We start from the raw sequence: 21,001 nt of genomic DNA, 5'->3' as shown, positions 1-21,001 counted from the left end.
GGGAGACAGCTGAATACGAATATACGGAGGCTGCTAGGGGTAATGATGATGCCCCCACCAGAAGGGGAAGCGGAGATAGTGGTGGCGATGGATGCCGAGAAAGCATTTGATAGAGTGGAGTGGGATTATTTGTGGGAGGTGCTGAGGAGATTTGGTTTTGGAGATGAGTATGTTGGATGGGTGCAGCTGTTGTATAGGGCCCCAGTGGTGAGTGTGGTCACGAATGGACGGGGATCTGCATACTTTTGGCTCCATAGAGGGACAAGGCAGGGATGCCCTCTGTCCCCATTACTGTTTGCACTGGCGATTGAGCCCCTGGCAATAGCATTGAGGGGTTCCAAGAAGTGGAGGGGAGTACTTAGAGGAGGAGAAGAACACCGGGTATCTCTGTATGCGGATGATTTGTTGTTATATGGAGCGGACCCGGCGGAGGGGATGCCAGAGATAATGCGGACACTTCGGGAGTTTGGAGAATTCTCAGGATATAAACTGAACATGGGGAAAAGTGAGTTGTTTGTGGTGCATCCAGGGGACAGAGCAGAGAAATAGCGGACTTTCCGCTGAGGAAGGTAACAAGGGACTTTCGTTACTTGGGGATCCAGATAGCCAAGAATTGGGGTACATTGCATTGGTTAAATTTAACGCGATTGGTGGAACAAATGGAGGAGGACTTCAAGAGATGGGACATGGTATCCCTGTCACTGGCAGAGAGGGTGCAGGCAGTTAAAATGGTAGTCCTCCCGAGATTCCTCTTTGTGTTTCAGTGCATCCCGGTGGTGATCACGAAGGCTTTTTTCAAAAGGATCGAAAAGAGTATCATGAGTTTTGTGTGGGCCGGGAAGACCCCGAGAGTGAGGAAGGGATTCTTACAGCATAGTAGGGATAGGGGGGGGCTGGCACTACCGAGCCTAAGTGAGTACTACTGGGCCGCCAATATCTCAATGGTGAGTAAGTGGATGGGGGAAGAGGAGGGAGCGGCGTGGAAGAGATTGGAGAGGGCGTCCTGTAGGGGGACTAGCCTACAAGCTATGGTGACGGCCCCATTGCCGTTCTCACCGAAGAAATACACCACAAGCCCGGTGGTGGTGGCGACTTTGAAAATTTGGGGACAGTGGAGACGGCATAGGGGAAAGACGGGAGCCTTGGTGGGGTCCCCGATAAGAAACAACCATAGGTTTGCCCCGGGGAGAATGGATGGGGGATTTGGAATATGGCAAAGAGCAGGAGTAACGCAACTGAAAGATCTGTTTGTGGATGGGAAGTTCGCAAGTCTGGGAGCGCTGACCGAGAAATATGGGTTGCCCCAAGGGAATGCATTCCGGTATATGCAACTGAGGGCTTTTGCGAGGCAGCAGGTGAGGGAATTCCCGCAGCTCCCTACGCATGAGGTGCAGGACAGAGTAATCTCAAAGACATGGGTGGGGGACGGTAAGGTGTCAGATATATATAGGGAAATGAGGGACGAGGGGGAGATTATGGTAGATGAGCTGAAAGGGAAATGGGAAGAAGAGCTGGGGGAGGAGATTGAGGAGGGGCTGTGGGCGGATGCCCTAAGTAGGGTAAACTCATCGTCCTCGTGTGCCAGGCTAAGCCTGATTCAATTTAAGGTGTTACACAGGGCGCATATGACTGGAGCACGGCTCAGTAAACTTTTTGGGGTAGAGGATAGGTGTGCGAGATGCTCGAGAAGCCCAGCGAATCACACCCACATGTTCTGGTCATGTCCGGCACTACAGGGGTTCTGGGTGGGCGTGACAAAGGTGCTTTCGAAAGTAGTGGGGGTCCAGGTTGAACCAAGCTGGGGGTTGGCTATATTTGGGGTTGCACAAGAGCCGGGAGTGCAGGAGGCGAGAGAGGCCGATGTTTTGGCCTTTGCGTCCCTTGTAGCCCGGCGCTGGATTCTGTTGATATGGAAGGAAGCCAAGCCCCCGGGGGTGGAGACCTGGATAAATGACATGGCAGGGTTTATAAAGCTGGAACGGATTTAGTTCGTCCTAACGGGATCGGCTCAAGGGTTCACCAGGCGGTGGCAACCGTTCGTCGAATACCTCACAAAAAGATAGAGGGAATGGAAAAGAAGAAGGCAGCAGCAGCAGCCCAGGGGGGAGGGGGGAGGAACCAGAAGGAGTCTCAGGGTTATTAGTATATATGTATAATATGTATAGGTCGTTGCTATAAATAATTGTATATTGGATTGTTAAACCATATTTTTGGAGAGTGTTTATCTGAGACAAGGCAGTTGCCATTTAGTTTTAGTTTTAGTTATATATTATTTATTCTTTGTTTATAAAACAGGTCATTGTTATTTATACTGTTATATTATTGTGTAAAGGATACACAATGTACTGTGATGGTTGACCAAAGATTTTCAATAAAATATTCTTAAAAAAAAAGACACTCAACGTACCGGTCTCCACCGCCCTCTGTGGCAATGAATTCCACAGACCCACCACTCTCTGGCAGAAGAAATTTCTCATCTCTGTTCTAAAGTGACTCCCTTTTATTCTAAGGCTGTGCAGCCGGGTCCTAGAATCTCCTGCTAATGGAAACAACTTCACTATGTCCACCCTACCTAAGCCATTCATTATCTTGTAAGTTTCTATTAGATCTCCCCTCAACCTCCTAAACTCCAATGAATATAATCCCAGGATCCTCAGACGTTCATCGTATGTTAGGCCTACCATTCCTGGGATCATCCGTGTGAATCTCCGCTGGACCCGCTCCAGTGCCAGTATGTCCTTCCTGAGGTGTGAGGCCCAAAATTGCTCACAGTATTCTAAATGGGGCCTAACTAGTGCTTTATAAAGCTTCAGAAGTACATCCCTGCTTTTATATTCCAAGCCTCTTGAGATAAATGACAACATTGCATTTGCTTTCTTAATTACGGACTCAACCTGCAAGTTTACCTTTAGAGAATCCTGGACTAGGACTCCCAAGTCCCTTTGCACTTCAGAATTATGAATTTTGGCACCGTTTAGAAAATAGTCCATGCCTCTATTCTTTTAACAAAGTGCAAGACCTCACACATGCCCACATTGAATTGCATCAGCCATTTCTTGGACCACTCTCCTAAACTGTCTAAATCTTTCTGCAGCCTCTCCACCTCCTCAATACTACCTGCCCCTCCACCTATCTTTGTATCATCGGCAAACTTAGCCAGAATGCCCCCAGTCCAGTCATCTAGATCGTTAATATATAAAGAGAACAGTTGTGGCCCCAACACTGAACCCTGCGGGACACCACTCGTCACCGGTTGCCATTCCGAAAAATAACCTTTTATCCGAGGGGAAGGGGGGCTGGCGTTGCCGAACTTTAGCAACTACTACTGGGCAGCTAACATAGCCATGGTAAGGATATGAATGGTGGGTACAGGGTCAGTTTGGGAGCGGATGGAGGCTGCTTCGTGCAGGGGCACCAGTTTGGCAGTCATGGTTACGGCGCCACTGCCGCCGGCACGATACTCCACCAGCCCTGTAGTGGTGGCCGCTCTTCAGATCTGTGGCCAGTGGAGGAGGCATATAGGAGAAGTGAGAGCATCAGTTTGGTCCCCAATCTGCGGCAACCACCGATTTGCGCTGGGGAATATTGACGGTGGGTTCCAACTATGGCGGAGATTGCGAGGCTGGGCGATCTGTTCCTGGAAGGGAGCTTCCCGAGCATGAGGGTGTTCGAGGAGAAGTTCGGGCTGGCAAGAGGGAATGATTTCAGGTACTTGCAGGTGCGGGATTTCGTACGCAGACTGGTACCATCCTTCCCACGCCTCCCACCATGGGGAATCCAGGTCAGGGTAGTTTCCAGAGGAGAGGTGGGAGAAGGGAGAGTCTCCGACATCTATAAAGAACTAATGGGAGCAGAGGAGGCACAGACCGAAGAACTGAAGCTGAAGTGGGAGGAGGAGCTCGGGGGGGGAGATAGAGGACGGCATATGGGCAGACGCTTTGAGTAGGGTAAACACGATCGCAACATGCGCCAGGCTCAGTCTGATCCAGTTCAAGGTCGTATATCGGGCCCACATGACGGTGGCCCGGTTGAGCAAATTCTTTGGGCTGAAGGATAAATGTGCTAGATGTGCCGGAGGACTAGCGGATCATGTACACATGTTTTGGGCATGCCCTAAACTCAGGGGGTATTGGCAGGGATTCGCGGACATCATGTCCCGGGTATTGAAAACTAGGGTAGCAATGAGTCCTGAGGTGGCAATTTTGGGGGTTTCGGAGGACCCGGGAGTCCAAGAGGAGAAAGAGGTGAACGTCTTGGCCTTTGCTTCCCTGGAAGCCTGGCGACGAATACTGTTGGCATGGAGGGACTCAAAGCCCCCGACATCTGAAGTATGGCTTTCGGACACGGCGAGCTTTCTCGGGCTGCAGAAAATTAAGTTCGCCTTGAGAGGATCGCTGTCAGGGTTCGCCCGGAGGTGGCAGCCATTTGTTGACTTCTTCGTGGAGAATTAATCGTCAGCAGGGGGGGGGTAGGGGGTTGCTTAGGCAGGTTCTTGCGAGAGGTGAGCAGATGCTTGCATTATGTCTTATTTGTTTTTTGTATAATGTTGCTGTTTTATACGTCAAAAGTACCTCAATAAAATTGTTTATTCAAAAAAAAAGAAACGGGAGCTCATGGAATTGGGAGGCTACCTGTTGGCTTGGATAGGAAAGTGGTTACGACGTAAAGAGTTAGAGAGCAGGAAGAATGGGTAAATATTCAAATTGATAGAATGTGACTATTTAATTATATTTATAAATTACTTTGATGAAGGAATACAGACCTATGTCACAATATTTTCTGATGGCACCAATTAAGTAGCACAGTTAATAATGTCGCTGGCAGCAGAAATCATAGATTGAAAAATGTTTACAGCACAGAAGGAGGCTATTTGGCCCATCGTGTCCATGCTGGTCACGAAAGATTTGACTACATTAATCTCATTTTCCAGCACGGTGCCCATGGCCTTGGAGGTTATAGCAGCGTTAGAACCATAGAATTGCTGCAGTACTGAATGAGGCCATTTGGTCCATTAAGTCTGCACCGATCCTCTGAAAGAGCACCCTACCTAGGCCCTCTCCCCGTCCTATCCCCAGACCCCACCTATCCTGCACATCTTTGGACTGTGCCCATGAGACTTTCTGGCTCAACCATTCTTTTAGACAGACTCTCACTACCCTCATTTCTCCTCACTTCTCCTCATACTTTAAATCTATGCCCCTGATTGTTGACCATTCTACTAATGGAAAAAGTTCCTTCTGATCCACCCTATTTATGTCTCTCATAATCTTCTGTCAGGTCCCCTCTCAACCTTTGCTGTTCCAAAGAAAACAGCCCCAGCCTATCCAATTGTTCCTCACAGCTCAGACCCTCCAGCCCAGGCAACATCCTGTAAATCTCCTCTGCACCCTCTCCAGTGAAATCACATCCTTCCTATAATGTAGTGACCAAAACGGCACACAGTACTCCAGTTGTGGCCTAACCAGTATTTTATACAGTTCCAGCATGACATCCACGGGTCCCAGGTTCGATGCTTGGGTCACTGTCTGTGTTGAGTCTGCATGTTCTCCCTGGGTCTGTGTGTGTTTCCTCCGGGTGCTCAGGTTTCCTCCCACAAGTTCCGAAAGACGTGCTGATAGACAATTTGGACTTTCTGAATTCTCCGGCACCTCCCTTTTTCAATAATGGGACAACGTTAGCAGTCCTCTGGCACCTCACCTCTGGCCAGAGAGCATTTGAAAATTACTCCACCCTTGCCTCCCTCAACAGCCTGGGATACATCGCATCCGGACCTGCGGATTTATCTACTTACTAAACCTGCTTGTACTTCCTCGCTCTCCATTCTAATTTCCTCTAATATTTCAGTTCTTCACCCTGATGACTATACCTGCGCCGTCCTTTTCCTTTGTGAAGACAGATGCAGAGTATTTATTGAGAACAGTACCCACAAATTCCGGGTCCAAACATAGATTACCCATATGGTCCACAACTGGCCCTATTCTTTCCCTAGATAGATTGATAGACTAATGATTGGGTAAAACTGTGGCAGATGGAATTCAATGTGGGGAATTGTGAGGTAATTCATTTTGGGACAAAGATAATGGATCAGGTGTTTTCTAGGTCCAAGTACAGGAATCAATAAAAATTAGTAGACACATAAAAAATATGTTGAGGAACCAACAAGGGAACAGGCCATCTTGGATTGGGTAGCAGTTCGTAATCTAGTTGTGAGAGAACCCTTGCGGATGAGTGACCATAATATGGTAGAATTCTTTATCAAGGTAGATAGTACGGTAGTTGATTCTGAGACCAGTGTCCTGAATCTCAATAAAGGTAATGATGATGATGATGATATGAAAGATGAGTTGACTATGTTGGCCTGGAAACATTACTGAAAGGAACAACAGTGGCAGGCAATAGAAGGCATTCAAGGAACGAATAGGTGAACTCCAAAAGTTGTTGATTCCCATTTGTCGCAAGAGTAGAAAGGGAACTGTGGCCAAACCACGACTTGCAAGGGAAATTAGAGATAGCATTAGGTTCAAAGAAGAAGCATTCAAATTAGCAAGAAAAAGCAAAAGACCTGAGAACTAGGAACAATTTAAATTTCAGCAATGGTGGACCAAGAGATTGATTAAGAAGGGGGAAATACAATATGAAAGTAAGCTATCATGGAACATAAAAACTAACCGTAAAAGTTTATCAAGGTATGTAAAGAGAAAAAGATTGACAAAGACGAATGTAGGCCCGTTACAGTCAGAAACTGGGGAATTCATAACGGGGCAGCACGGTAGCATTGTGGATAGCATAATTGCTTCACAGCTCCAGGGTCCCAGGTTCGATTCCGGCTTGGGTCACTGTCTGTGCGGAGTCTACACATCCTCCCCGTGTGTGCGTGGGTTTCCTCCGGGTGCTCTGGTTTCCTCCCACAGTCCAAAGATGTGCAGGTTAGGTGGATTGGCCATGATAAATTGCCCTTGGGCAATTACAGCAAATAAACACCCCGGGAAACATACTTCCCAACAATCAACTATACAGTTTGTACAGATTCCACCCCCCCCCCTCCCCCCCCATCACCCACCCCCCATCGATGAACAGCTCCTCAAACATGGTCACATACATCCCCCACCTTTTCTCAAACTCCCCTGCTGAGTCCCTTAACTCAAACTTTATCTTCTCTAACCACAGGAAATCATACAGGTCACCCAACCATGCTGCTACCCCTGGTGGCGATGCCAACCTCCACTCCAGCAAAATACGTCGCCGTTCAATCAGAGAGGCGAAGGCCATGACATTGGCCTTCCTCCTCTCCATGAGCTCCGGCTTCTCTGAAACCCTACATATCACCACCAAAGGGTCCACCTCCTCCTCCAACATCCTGGCTAAGACCGCAAACACTCCCGCCCAGAATCTTCCCAATTTTTCGCAACCCCAAAACATGTGCGCATGATTTGCTGGCCCCGCCCACACCTCTCACACTCATCTGCTACCCCCTGAAAGAACCCACTCATTCTCGCCCGAGTCATATGCACCCTGTGCACCACCTTAAACTGTCTCAGGCTCATCCTTGCACAAGAAGAGGTCCCGTTTACCCTTCGCAGTGCCTCACTCCGTACTTCCCAATTATCTCCATTCCCAACTTCGCTTCCCATTTCCCCTTGACCTTCACCACCCATTCGCCTTCCTGCTCCCCCAGCCACTTATATATATCCCCAATTCTTCCCTCCCCTTCCACATCCGGAAGCAGCAGTCGCTCCAGCAGAGTGTATCCCGGCAATCTAGGGAACCCCTTTCAGACCTTTTGTGCGAAGTCCCTAACCTGTAGATACCTAAACTCATTACCCCTCGGCAGCTCTGCCCTCTCCCTGATCTCCTCCAGACTGGCAAACCCTTCCTCCAAATACAAATCCCTCACCTTGACCAGCCCCACTTCCCCCCCACGCCCCCCCTCCCCGCTCAACTCCATGATTCTCGCACTGATTCCATATCTTCACCGTGGACTGCACCACTGGGCTCCCTGAATTCCTACTCGGACAATTGGCAATGCTGCTGTCACCATAGCCCTCAAACTGGACCCCTTACAAGATTCCTCCTCCATCCTAACCCACTCTACCCCTTCTCCTTCCCACCACCACCGCACCTTGTCCACATTAGGTAGAAAGTTGATTCCTGGGATGGTTGTTATATAAGGGGAGACTAAATCGGTTAGGATTATATTTATTGGAGTTAAGAAGAGTGAGAAAGGATCTCATAGAAACTTGTAAAATTCTAACAGGATTAGACAGGGTAGATTCGGAAAGAATGTTCCTGATGGTGGGGGGAGTCCAGAACTAGGGGTCATAGTTTGAGGATAAGGTGTAAACCTTTCAGGACTGAGGTGAGGAGAAATTTCTTCACCCGTAGAGTGGTGCATCTGTGGAATTCACTCCCACAGAAAGTAGTTGAGGCCAAAACATTGTGTGGTTTCAAGAAAGAATTGGTATAGCTCTTGGGGTAAAGGGATCAAGGGATGTATGGAGAAGGCAGGCTCAGGTACTGAATTTGATGATCAAGCCATGATTGTAATGAATGGCATAGCAGGCTCAAACGGCAGAATGGCCTACTCCTGCTTCTATTTTCTATGTATGCTTCTATGTAAAAAATAATTCAAAAGTCTAATGAAGTGGTGTCTTTACCTCAAGGGTGTTGGAATAGTGATATTATGTTACAGTTATATAAAACTCTGGTCACACTCCCTTCTGGACACCACAGGATTTTCTGTTTTGGGTCTAAAATAATTTCCCACTCCTGACCAGTTCCAAGGGGGAACTAGTCCCAGGATGCCAATTTTGTGCATGTTGGCCCTCATTGGCTGGAAGGTGGGTTTGGTGGCCAATAAGCAGGGGAGGGTGTGGAAAGGTGCAAATCTGAAGGTGTAGGCCCAATCTAAAGGGATGGTAGCTGCCATTATTGTGGCAGGGAGAAGTGACGAGCAGGAAAGGCAGAAACTGATACCCATGGCATGGCAGCCCCAAGGTTCAATGATGCCGCTCTTAAGGTTGTGCTAGAACTGTTAAGAGGAGTGGCAGAAGGCCATTCAGGCCAGTAAAATCAGCCAGGTTTCCTTGGGCTTGGGAAAAAGGGTCGGCAACTGGAGTCAAGAAGATTCAGATTCATAAGGCAGGTGCATTTACAGCACTGCATGTGGGTCAGGAGCAGGCAGCAGGTTTCCTCCTGGCCTTGCAAGCAAACCTCTTCATAGTCCCTAGCACTGACCCACCACACTCATGCTGACTGCCCTGCCCGCCATGATCTGTTGTACAGGTTGGCTGTCGGGAAGGAAATCAGCAGGGGGAAAAAAGAAATTCTGCAGACGTTCACAGCTGGACATGCAAGAAACTCTTGCTTCAGGTTTTCCTGTTCGGAAATCCGACCACTCTTTCCACAGCCTAAAGTAGATATCAGGATCTATGTTATGAGATATTTAATCATTAGACTGGCCTTAAACAAAATTTTAAGTATATTTTCGATTTAATCCTTTGTACATTGAATCTGGCTTTAGATCAAGAATATCGGGCGAGATTCTCCTAACGGGCGGCTAAGTGCCGACGCCGGAGTAAAAACGGGAGTGTTTTACTCTGGCGTCGGCGCCCGTTCCGGGACCCCATTCTGCGGCCCATAGGGGGCTGGGACAGCGCTGGAGAGGCCTCTGCTACCCCAGCTGCCGATCCCGGCCTGAATCCGGCGCTGCGGGGTCCGTGCATGTGCAGTTGAGCCGGCGCCAACTAGCGCATGTGCAGTGGCCTTCTTCCCCCGCGGTGGCCCCGACGCCAAATGGCGGAGGGCTACAGGAGCCAGCGTGGAGGATAGGATGCCAGGGCGCAGAGAGGCCGGCCGCTGATCGGGGGGCTCTGATCATGAGCTAGGCCACTACGGAGGCCCCCCCCCCCCCCCCCCCCCCGTGGGGTCAGACCCCCCCTCACCCCCACAGGCCGCACCCGGACCCTTCAACGCCGCAGTCCCGCCGGCTCAGAGCATGTTAGAATGGCGCCGGCGGGACTCGGCTTTTTGTTGACAACCGCTCAGCCCATCCAGGCCGGAGAATCTGCGCGCCGGCCCGGGCCCCGAGAGTCAGCGCATACCCCGACCGGCGCCGTCCCGACCACACCGATTCTCCGCATTGCAGAGAATTGCGTCCCGGCGTCAGGGCAGCGTGGCGCGATTCGCACGGCGCCGCACTGATTCTCCAACCCAGCGGGGGGTCGGAGAATTCCGTCCATGATAAAAAGTAAAACAAGCTTTTTTTCCAGGCTAATTTAGTAAAGAATCTTGAATTATTGCAGTAACTTATTTCGAACTGACCCCAGTGGAATTCATCAGCTGGTACCAGTGCCTGTCCCTGATGGCTGGGTTTTGTAATTCTGTCACTGCTCGCAGTGATGTCAACAGGTTCTTTACAGTGGAGTCCAGACTGGTATATACGTCCCAAGCACGCACTTCTTTGTCTAACATTCTGATCTCCTACACAAGGTGTAAAGCAACATGAAATGAGAATTTTTACGAAAAACAAGACACCTCGGGTTATTTTTATCACGCACATGATTGACGAGAAAAATGAAAAGCTTCTGTATTGCAAAACAATGTAAAAAGATATATAGCACATAGGAAACAAACACATTCATGCAACACTAAAAAGCAATCGTTTTGCAAGATGCCGAATGCAGGGAGAAATTGATTTGTGCCTAAAGGTATTGAGTTAAATTCGCTGAGCCTGTGCATGTCAACATTTGGGGTACAACCCTAATGTGCCAATTATTTGACCTGAGCTCCCTTTGAGCTTAATTGTCAGTTGAGAGTATATAACTAGTGAATTTACACCCTGGTGTCGATGCATTTTCTGTTTTCTGCCAAGCCCATATATAATGCCACTATATTGCGATATAGTAGGATTGATTTTGCCAGTTTATGTCTCCGACGAGAAACCTCAGTCAGGCCAAGAGGTTTTTGTAAAATCAGGGTACAGAACACTACAAGTAGTGGTAAATTCTGGGCTGAGTTACAGGTGAGCAAACCTTTGTCAAACAGGTCCAAAACAGGCTCACCACCAAATTTATTACAGCACATGTTTTGTACTGTTATCTTCCAGCATAGCCACATAAAATGAGATGGTGGCTGATGCTTTATCATGTGTTTTCAAGATGGCTCCTTAAAAGAAAGCAGAATTGAAAACTTTTGCACCTCAAAAATCCAGACAGATGGAAGTACAGCAGAATGGCCACATACTCACCCAGGACCCATATATGCTTTAGGCTTCCCCGGAAAAAGATAATTGTGTTGACGAGGACAGGCCCTATCATGGTAGATTTCACAGGCTAAGGGGTGCAGCATAGTAATCTGTGCGATTCTATGCACATTTTGCGTCTGAGCCTTCCGCAAAAACATTGACTGTGGACATAGGGGGCTGCTTGCGATATGGTCAAAGTCCCATGTGTGTGCAAAGTTGCAAAATTCAGCGGAAACAAATTGGCGAGTGTTGTCTGTCATTGAACATTACAGCGCAGTACAGACCCTTCAGACTCTGTTAGATGCCATATGTGGCAGTGTTTCTGGAATGTGATCATGACTGTTTTACTCGTCATGTTTGGCAGGTAGTCGAGTTCAAACCATCCAGAATACGAATTAACTAAAACTAAGTGTTGATCACCATTCTACTCAGTCAGTTGCTGTGAACGACCATGGGAGGTCTGGGATCTCACATATATGCTGCAGTTCATTTGCTTGATGCGGCTAGAGTGCATTGCACAGTGCACATCTGTAGATTTCTCTTTCCATGTTGACGTTCATGGAGGACCAGTACAGTGAATCCTTGGACCTGTACCTGCTTGCTTCCAACTCGGGGTGCCCTTGGAGTAGTTGTTGTGTGTAGTACCTCTGGAGTACAGTAGGGATGACGAATTTCTGGCCACACAGTGTCAATCCATTCTGCACAGTCAGCCCAACTGATGGCGAAGAATATGCAGAGCTCATGAGGATTCTAATGGGTCCCTCATGATGACGTTATGCAGTTGTCTACATGTGACGTCCACGTGATGTTCACCTGTGAGGCCTGTTTCAGTTCCTGAATTAACAGCCACCCTGGCCCTTCACTCATCCCTGGAACGTCTCGACAACAAGGACTCCTACATCAGACTCCTATTTATTGACTACAGCTCCGCCTTCAACACCATAATCCCAGCCAAGCTCATATCAAAGCTCCAAAACCTAGGACTTGGCTCCTCACTCTGCAACTGGATCCTCGATTTTCTGACCCACAGACCACAATCAGTAAGAATAAACAACACCTCCTCCACGATAGCCCTCAATACCGGGCCCCGCAAGGCTGCGTACTTAGCCCACTACTCTACTCCCTGTACACACAAGACTGCGTGGCAAAATTTGGTTCCAACTCCATCTACAGGTTTGCTGATGCCACGACCATAGTGGGTTGGATCTTGATCAACAACAATTCCGAATACAGGAGGGAGAATGAGAACCTAGTGGAGTGGCATAACGACAATAATCTATCCCTCAATTCCAGCAAAACTAAAGAGCTGGTCATTGACTTCAGGAAGCAAAGTACTGTACACACCCCTGTCTGCATCAACGGGGCCGAGGAGGAGATGGTTGACAGCTTCAAATTCCTAGGGAGTGCACATCACCAAAACTCTGTCCTGGTCCACTCGCGTCGACGCTACCACCAAGAAAGTACAACAGCGCGTATGCTTCCTCAGGAAACTAAGGAAATTCGGCATGTCCACACTGACTCTTAACAACTTTTACAGATGCACCATAGAAAGCATCCTATCTGACTGCATCACAGCCTGGTATGGCAACTGCTTGGCCCAAGACTGTAAGAAGCTAGAGTCGTGAACACCTCTCAGTCCAACACACAAACCTGCCTCCCATCCATTGACTCTATCTACACCTCCCGCTGCCTGGGGAAAGTGGGTAGCATAATCAAAGACCCTTCCCACCCGGCTTACTCGTTCTTCCAACTTCTTCCATCGGGCAGGAGATACAAAAGTATGAGAACACACATGACCAGAGTCAAAAACAGCGCCTTCCCCGCTGTTACCAGGAGGGGTGGCATTGTTAGTCAAGGACAGTATTACGGTGGCCGAAAGAACGTTCGATGAGGACTCGTCTACTGAGGTAGTATGGGATGAGGTCAGAAACAGGAAAGGAGAGGTCACCCTGCTGGGAGATTTCTATAGGCCTCCGAAAAGTTCCAGAGATATAGAGGAAAGGATTGCAAAGATGATTCTGGATAGGAGCGAAAGTAACAGGGTAGTTGTTATGGGGGACTTTAACTTTCCAAATTATGACTGGAAACGCTAGATGGTTTCTTTTTTGTCCAATGTGTGCAGGAGGGTTTCCTGACACAGTATGTAGATAGGTCAACGAGAGGCGAGGCCATATTGGATTTGGTACTGGGAAATGAACCTGGACAGGTGTTAGATTTGGAGGTAGGGGAGCACTTTGGTGATAGTGACCACAATTCGATTACGTTTACTTTAGCGATGGAAAAGGGAAAAGGGTAAGTATATACCGCAGGGCAAGAGTTATAGCTGGGGGAAAGGCAATTATGATGCGATAAAGCAAGACTTAGGATGCATAGGATGGGGAGGGAAACTGCAGCGGATGGGCACAATTGAAATGTGGAGCTGGTTCAAGGAACAGCTACTGCGTGTCCTTGATAAGTATGTCCCTGTCAGGCAGGGTAGAAGTGGTCGAGCAAGGGAACCATGGTTTACTAAAGTAGTTGAATCATTTGTTAAGAGGAAGAAGGAGGCTTATGTAAAGATGAGACGTGAAGGTTCAGTTAAGGTGCTCGAGAGTTACAAGTTAGCTAGGAAGGACCTAAAGAGAGAGCTAAGAAGAGCCAGGAGGGGACATGAGAAGTCTTTGGCAGGAAGGATCAAGGATAACCCTAAAGCTTTCTATAGATATGTCAGGAATAAAAGAATGACTAGGGTAAGAGTGGGGCCAGTCAAGGACAGTAGTGGGAAGTTGTGCGTGGAGTCCGAGGAGATAGGAGAGGTGCTAAATGAATATTTGTCAGTATTCACACAGGAAAAAGACAATCTTGTCGAGGAGAATACTTTAGACTAGAAGGGCTTGAGGTTCTTAAGCAGGAGGTGTTCGCAATTCTGGAAAGTGTGAAAATAGATAAGACCCCAGGGCTGGATGGGATTTATCCTAGGATTCTATGGGAAGCTAGGGAGGAGATTGCTGAGCCTTTGGCTTTGATCTTTATGTCATCATTGTCTACAGGAATAGTGCCAGAAGACTGGAGGATAGCAAATGTTGTCCCCTTGTTCAAGAAGAGGAGTAGAGACAACCCAGGGAACTAAAGACCAGTGAGCCTTACTTCTGTTGTGGACAAAGTCTTGGAAAGGTTGATAAGAGATAGGATGTACAATCATCTGGAAAGGAATAATTTAATTAGAGATAGTCAACACGGTTTTGTGAAGGGTAGGTCGTGCCGCACAAACCTTATTGAGCTCTTTGAGAAGGTGACCAAACAGGTGGACGAGGGTAAAGCAGTTGATGTGGTGTATATGGATTTCAGTAAAGCGTTTGATAAGGTTCCCCACGGTAGGCTATTGCAGAAAATACAGAGGCATGGGATCCAGGGTGATTTAGCAGTTTGGATCAGAAATTAGCTAGCTGGAAGAAGGCAAAGGGTGGTGGTTTATGGGAGATGTTCAGCCTGGAGTCCAGTTACTAGTGGTGTACCACAAGGATCTGTTTTGGGGCCACTGCCGTTTGTCATTTTTATAAATGACCTGGAGGAGGGCGTAGAAGGATGGGTGAGTAAATTTGCCGATGACACTAAAGTAGGTGGAGTTGTGGACAGTGCGGAAGGATGTAACACATTACAGAGGGACATAGATAAGCTGCAGAGCTGGGCTGAGAGGTGGCAAATGGAGTTTAATGCAGAAAAATGTGAGGTGATTCATTTTGGAAGACAGAGTACTGGGCGAATGGTAAGATTCTTTGATATGATTCTTGGTAGTGTGGATGAGCAGAGAGATCTTGATGTCCATGTACATAGATCCCTGAAAGTTGCCACCCAGGTTGAGAGGGTTGTTAAGATGGCATACGGTGTGTTGGCTTTTATTGGTAGAGAGGTTGAGTTTCAGAGCCATGTGGTAATGTTGCAGCTGTACAAAACTCTCGTGCGGCCGCATTAGGAGTATTGCGTGCAGTTCTGGTCGCCGCATTATAGGATGTGGAAGCATTGAAAAGGGTGCAGAGGAGATTTACCAGGATGTTGCCTGGTCTGGAGGGAAGATCTTATGAGGGAAGGCTGAGGGACTTGAGGTCATTTTCTTTAGAAAGAAGAAGGTTAAGATGTGACTTAATTGAGGCATACAAGATGATCAGAGAATTAGTTAGGGTGGACAGTGAGAGCCTTTTTCCTCAGATGGTGGTGTCGAGCACGAGGGGACATAGCTTTAAATTGAGGGGTGATAGATATAGGACAGATGTCAGAGGGAGGTTCTTTACTCAGAGTAGTAAGGGCGTGGAATGCCCTGCCTGTAACAGTAGAGGACTCGCCAACATTAAGGGCATTTAAATGGTCATTGGATAAACATATGGATGATAATGGAATAGTGTAGATGGGCTTTAGAGTGGTTTCAAAGGTCGGCGCAACATCGAGGGCCGAAGGGCCTGTACTGCGCTGTAATGTTCTATGTTCTAAACCACCCTCTTATGGACTGATCTGATTCATACTACACTCCTGTATGCTTCCCCCGATGCCGGTGCCTATGTATTTACATTGTGTACCTTGAGTTGCCCTATTATGTATTTTGTTTTATTTTTCTGTACTAAATGATCTGTTTGAGCTGCTTGCAGAAAAATACATTTCACGGTACCGTACACGTGACAATAAACAAACAAATCCAATCTAAACGAGAGGACAGCACCTTTATTGTCATGATGGGTGTCTTCCTCACAGTCTGTCTGATATGTGGTGGGTAAGAAAGCTCTGGAGGTAGGCGGCATGGTGGCACAGTGGTTAGCACTGCTGCCTCACGGAGCTAAGAATCCGGTTTCGATCCCAGCCCCGGGTCACTATCCGTGTGGAGTTTTTACATTCTGCCTGTGTCTGCGTGGGTATCACCCCCACAACACAAAGATGTGCAGGGTAGGTGGATTGGCCACAATAAATTGCCTCTTAATTAAAAAAATAATAATTTAACTCTGGAGAGGGCATAGCCAAGTACAGCTCCCTTTCAAGTTTGTAGATGATGCTGAGATTGTTGCGTTGCAACTTTAGATCATGCGTTGCAGCTGTCCAAACACAGCGTGAAGAGGCTTCTTTAAGATAATTATGAGTGTCTGATGATCTGTTTCAACAGTTGCAGGACAACCATATATGAAGTCCTGAAATTTCTGTTGGCAAAGACTAGGGCAAGCCGTTCCTTTTTGATCTGTGCATAACGAGTCTCAGTGTCAGTAAGGGCCCTGTTTTGTGCTGCCATTCTGGATGTAGACTGTGCGAAGTCCGTGCTGGGAGGAGTTTGCTCATTTGAGTACAGGTGCTCGAATGTCAAAGTATTGTAGCAACAGTGGGTCGATGAGTGTCTGTTTGAGTCTGTTGAAAGCTGCTGTATGATGCTCTTGCCAGCACCCTTTGACATCCTGGTGGAGAAGTTGGCGAAGAGGTCCAGTGACCTCAATATAACATGGGATGACCTCAGAAAGATAATTTGTCACACCAAGAAAACACTGTAAAGCATGCTGGTCCACGGTAATGACCTTTGTCGTATAGCCATCATCATGTCTGGATCAGGTTTTATACTATAGTCTGTCAGTCAATAGCGCACATAAGGAAATTGGTTGACCCTGAATCAGCTTTCATTTTATTGTCCTGATTTTGTCAAGGATGAGACGAAGACGTCCAGCACGTTCCTGCATTGTACAACCCCAAACAAGGATGTCATCAACATCTTGCACGGTTGACCTGCAAACAGTTATTGCACCCTGGAAGACCTCACTGCCAGTAGAGGTCAGTGGAGATCCCACAGGGTATATGAAGAAGACAACATATGCCTATCGAAGACATGAATGTGATTAGTTTCAAGGATTTCTCATCTAATGTGATCTACCAGAACCTGCATTTGGCATGTCGGCAATCTTCTGTTCCACTGTCTTCATACGATAATATGGTCTGAGTGGCGCTTTATTCAAGTGCACTGGGTCAATACATATCCTGATCATGCCAACCTTTTATACTGCTGAAACCCATTCCATGGCCTCGTCTACAGGAGTTATGACACCTGGTGCCGTCATTCAATGCAACTTTTTAAAAATTGGTTTATGGGATGTGGGTGTTGCTGGCTGGGCCAGCATTTATTGCACATCCCCGAGGGCATTTAAGAGTCAACCATATTTCTGTGGGTCTGGAGTCACATGTAGGCCAGACCACGTAAGGATCACCCATGTCCTTCCCCAAGGGACATTAGTGAAGCACATTGTTTTTTACAACAATTGACAGTGGTTTCATGGTCATCATTCGACTGTTAATTCCAGATTTTTTATTTCATTCAAATCCCACCATCTGCCCTGGTGAGATTCAAGCCCAGATCACGGCCTGTCTCTGGATTACTCATCCAGCGACAATTCCACTACGCCACTGCCTCCTCATCAATTATTTTCTGCTTCATGGCTACTGGTACTCTTCTCAGAGTATAGACCATTGGTGATACCAGATCATCTCATGTAGTATACAACTGGTCGTTTACCAATGATGTCACAGTTGAAAAGATCCTGGGGTTTGTAGATGTAGGGCATGCACTTCTGGACCAAGTTGAATTAGCTCCAATGCAATCCTGTCGATGTGCCATCAATCACGGTGTATGTCAGTTACCTTGTGACGGGAATTACTAGTTAAACATGTGACATTGATTATCCTATAAATGCAGGCAGCTGGAACACTTTGGGGTGAGAGCTTATGTGTGTTAGTAGCTGAATGAAAGTTCTCACACTAATCCAGGCATGAACCCAAAAGACCAAACTGGATTGATTCTTTTTTTTTAACAAACTATTTTATTGAGGTATTTTAGGCATATAGAAAAAGTGACATTGTACAGTACAACAAAAAAATGAAGTTAAGACACAAATTACAAATTAAACATAGTGCAAACCACGGCTCTGTTCACGCATGGACCTGCCTCAATATCCCCCTATTCTACTTTACTCTACCCTTGCCCCCCCCCCCCTTCCCTTCCCTCCAGATGCTTACTCCTCTGCGAAGAAGTCAATAAATGGCTGCCACCTTCAGGCGAACCCTAGTAGCGAACCTCCCAAGGCGAACTTGACTGTCTCTAGGCCAAGAAAGCTCGCCATGTCCGATAGCCATACCTCAGCCCACGGGGGCTCTGAGTCCCTCCATGCTAAAAGTATTCGTCGCCGGGCTACCAGGGAAGCAAAGGCCAGAACGTCAGCCTCTCTCTCTTCCTGGACTCCCAGGTCCTCCGAAACCCCAAAGATTGCCACCTCCGGGCTCATTACCACCCCAGTTTTCAATATGACATTAGGGCACGACCAGAATATGTGTACACGATTAGCCGGCCCTCCGGCGCATCTAGCACACTTGTCCTCCAGCCCAAAGAATCTGCTCATCCGGGCCACCGTCATGTGGGCCCGGTGCACGACCTTAAACTGGATCAGGCTGAGCCTGGCGCATGTTGCGGTCGTGTTTACTCTGCTCAGGGCTTCTGCCTAAATACCGTCCTCCAGCTCTCCCCCCCCCCCCCCCCCCCCCACTTAAGCTTCAGGTCCTCGGTCTGCATATCCTCAGCTCCCATTAGTTCCTTGTAGACGTCTGAAACTCTACTCTCTCCCACCTCTGCCCTAGAAACTACCCTGTCCTGCCTCCGTTTCGGCGGGAGACGTGGGAAGGACGGCACCAGTCTGCATACAAAATCCCTCACCTGCAAGTATCTAAAGTCGTTCCCTCTCACCAGCCCAAACTTCTTCTCCAGCGCCCTCATGCTCGGAAAGCTCCCTTCCAGGAACAGATGCCCCATCCTCACAATCCCCGCCCTCCTGCACAGTCGATACCCCCCGTCCATGTTCCCCGTGGCAAATCGGTGGTTGCCGCAGATTGGGGTCCACACCGATGCTCTTACCTCCCCTACATGCCTCCTCCACTGGCCCCAGATCCAAAGAGCCGCCACCACTATCGGGCTGGTGGAGTACCGTGCCGGCGGAAGCAGCAGAGGCGCCGTGACCAGGGCTGTTAAGCAAGTGCCCCTGCACGAAGCAGCCTCCATCCGCTCCCAAAGCGACCCCGCACCCACCATCCATTTCCTTATCATCGCTATGTTGGCCGTCCAGTAATAGTTGCTGAGGTTCGGCAACGCCAGCCCCCCTTCTCCTCTGTTCCTTTCAAGCATCACCCTCTTCACCCGAGGGGACTTCCCTACCCATACAAATCCCAGAATAATTTTATTCAGCCTCTTAAAGAAGGACCGCGGGATAAAGATGGGGAGACACTGAAAAACAAACCAGAACTGCGGGAGAATCGTCATCTTAACAGTCTGCACCCTCCCCGCCAATGACAGCGGGGGAGCGCATCCCACCTCCGGACCTCCTCCCTCACTCGTTCCACCAGTCGGGACAGGTTGAGCTTATGCAACCTGCCCCAGTCCCGTGCCACCTGAATCCCCAAATATCGGAAACACTCCCCCACCAGCCTGAATGGCAAACCCTTCAGTCTACTCTCCTGCCCCCTCGCCTGAATTACAAACAACCCGCTCTTAGCCATGTTCAGTTTGTGTCCGGAGAACCGGCCAAATTCCCGCAGGGTAGCCATAACACCGTCCATCCCCACCATTGGGTCTGATACATATAACAGCAGATCATCCGCGTATAACGAGACTCTATGTTCCACTTCCCCCCGGACCAGCCCTTTCCAGCCCCTAGAAGCTCTCAGTGCAATTGCCAGTGGCTCTATAGCCAGCGCAAATAGCAGTGGGGAGAGAGGGCAGCCCTGTCTTGTCCCACGGTGCAGTCTAAAGTAGTCCGATGTCGTCCTGTTCATCCGCTTCCGGGGCCTGATACAATAGCCTAACCCAGTCGATGAACCCCGCCCCGAACCGTCCTAGTACCTCCCACAGATAATCCCACTCGACCCGATCAAAAGCCTTTTCAGCATCCATGGCTACCACTATCTCTACCTCCCTACTCTCCGGAGGCATCATAATCACGTTGAGCAGCCTTCTTAGGTTGGCCACAAGCTGCCTCCCCTTTACAAACCCGGTTTGGTCTCCACAATTACATCCGGTACACAGTCCTCAATTCTGGTCGCCAAAATCCTGGCCAGTAACTTGGCGTCTACGTTGATCAAAGAGATCGGCCTGTATGACCCACAGGCCTCCGGGTCCTTATCCCGTTTAAGAATGAGCGAGATGGTGGCCTGAGACATCGTCGGGGGTAAACTCCCTCTGCCTCTTGCCTCGTTAAAGACCCTGACCAGCACCGGCCCCACTATCGCGGCCAATGTTTTGTAAAACTCCACCGGATACCCATCCGGCCCCGGGGCTTTACCCGACTACATGACCTGCAGGCCCCCCAATACCTCTTTGATCCTGACCAGGGCCCCCAGTCCGTCCAACCCCCCCCCTCCCCATTCTTGGGAAGGTCAGTCAGTCCAGGAATCGCCTCATCTCCCCCGGTCCCCCTGGTGGTTCCGAAGTGTACAGCTTCCTATAAAAGTCCCTGAAGACCTTGTTCAGCCCTGCTGGATCACTCACTAGACTACCTTCCCCATCCACTACCCTCCCTATTTCCCTGGCCACTTCCCTCTTCCTCAGTTTCTGCGCAAGCATTCTACTGGCCTTCTCCCCTTGCTCATAAATCGTGCCTTTTACCTTTCTAAGCTGCTCTACAGCCTTGCCTGTAGTCAGCACCCCAAATTCGGCCTGCAGCCTCTGTCGTTTCCTGAGTAACTGTTGTACCTTCAATAAGGATGCTTAAAGAGTAAACG

General features: G+C 48.5%; 1 protein-coding gene across 1 annotated transcript in view; it reads right to left on the bottom strand.

Moving 5' to 3' along the window:
- The window catches only part of LOC140425201 (dynein axonemal heavy chain 11-like), a 755,586-nt gene that overhangs the window by 530,423 nt on the left and 204,162 nt on the right, over positions 1–21,001 (bottom strand). Inside the window, 1 exon segment of the mRNA XM_072509215.1 lies at positions 10,321–10,479. Within this exon segment, the coding sequence (XP_072365316.1) occupies positions 10,321–10,479 (159 nt within the window).

The sequence above is a fragment of the Scyliorhinus torazame genome, chromosome 6 (genome assembly GCF_047496885.1).
Source record: "Scyliorhinus torazame isolate Kashiwa2021f chromosome 6, sScyTor2.1, whole genome shotgun sequence".
Lineage (NCBI taxonomy): Eukaryota > Metazoa > Chordata > Chondrichthyes > Carcharhiniformes > Scyliorhinidae > Scyliorhinus > Scyliorhinus torazame.
The sequence above is the reverse complement of the archived record's forward strand: the minus strand, read 5'-3'. Positions and strand labels throughout refer to the sequence as shown.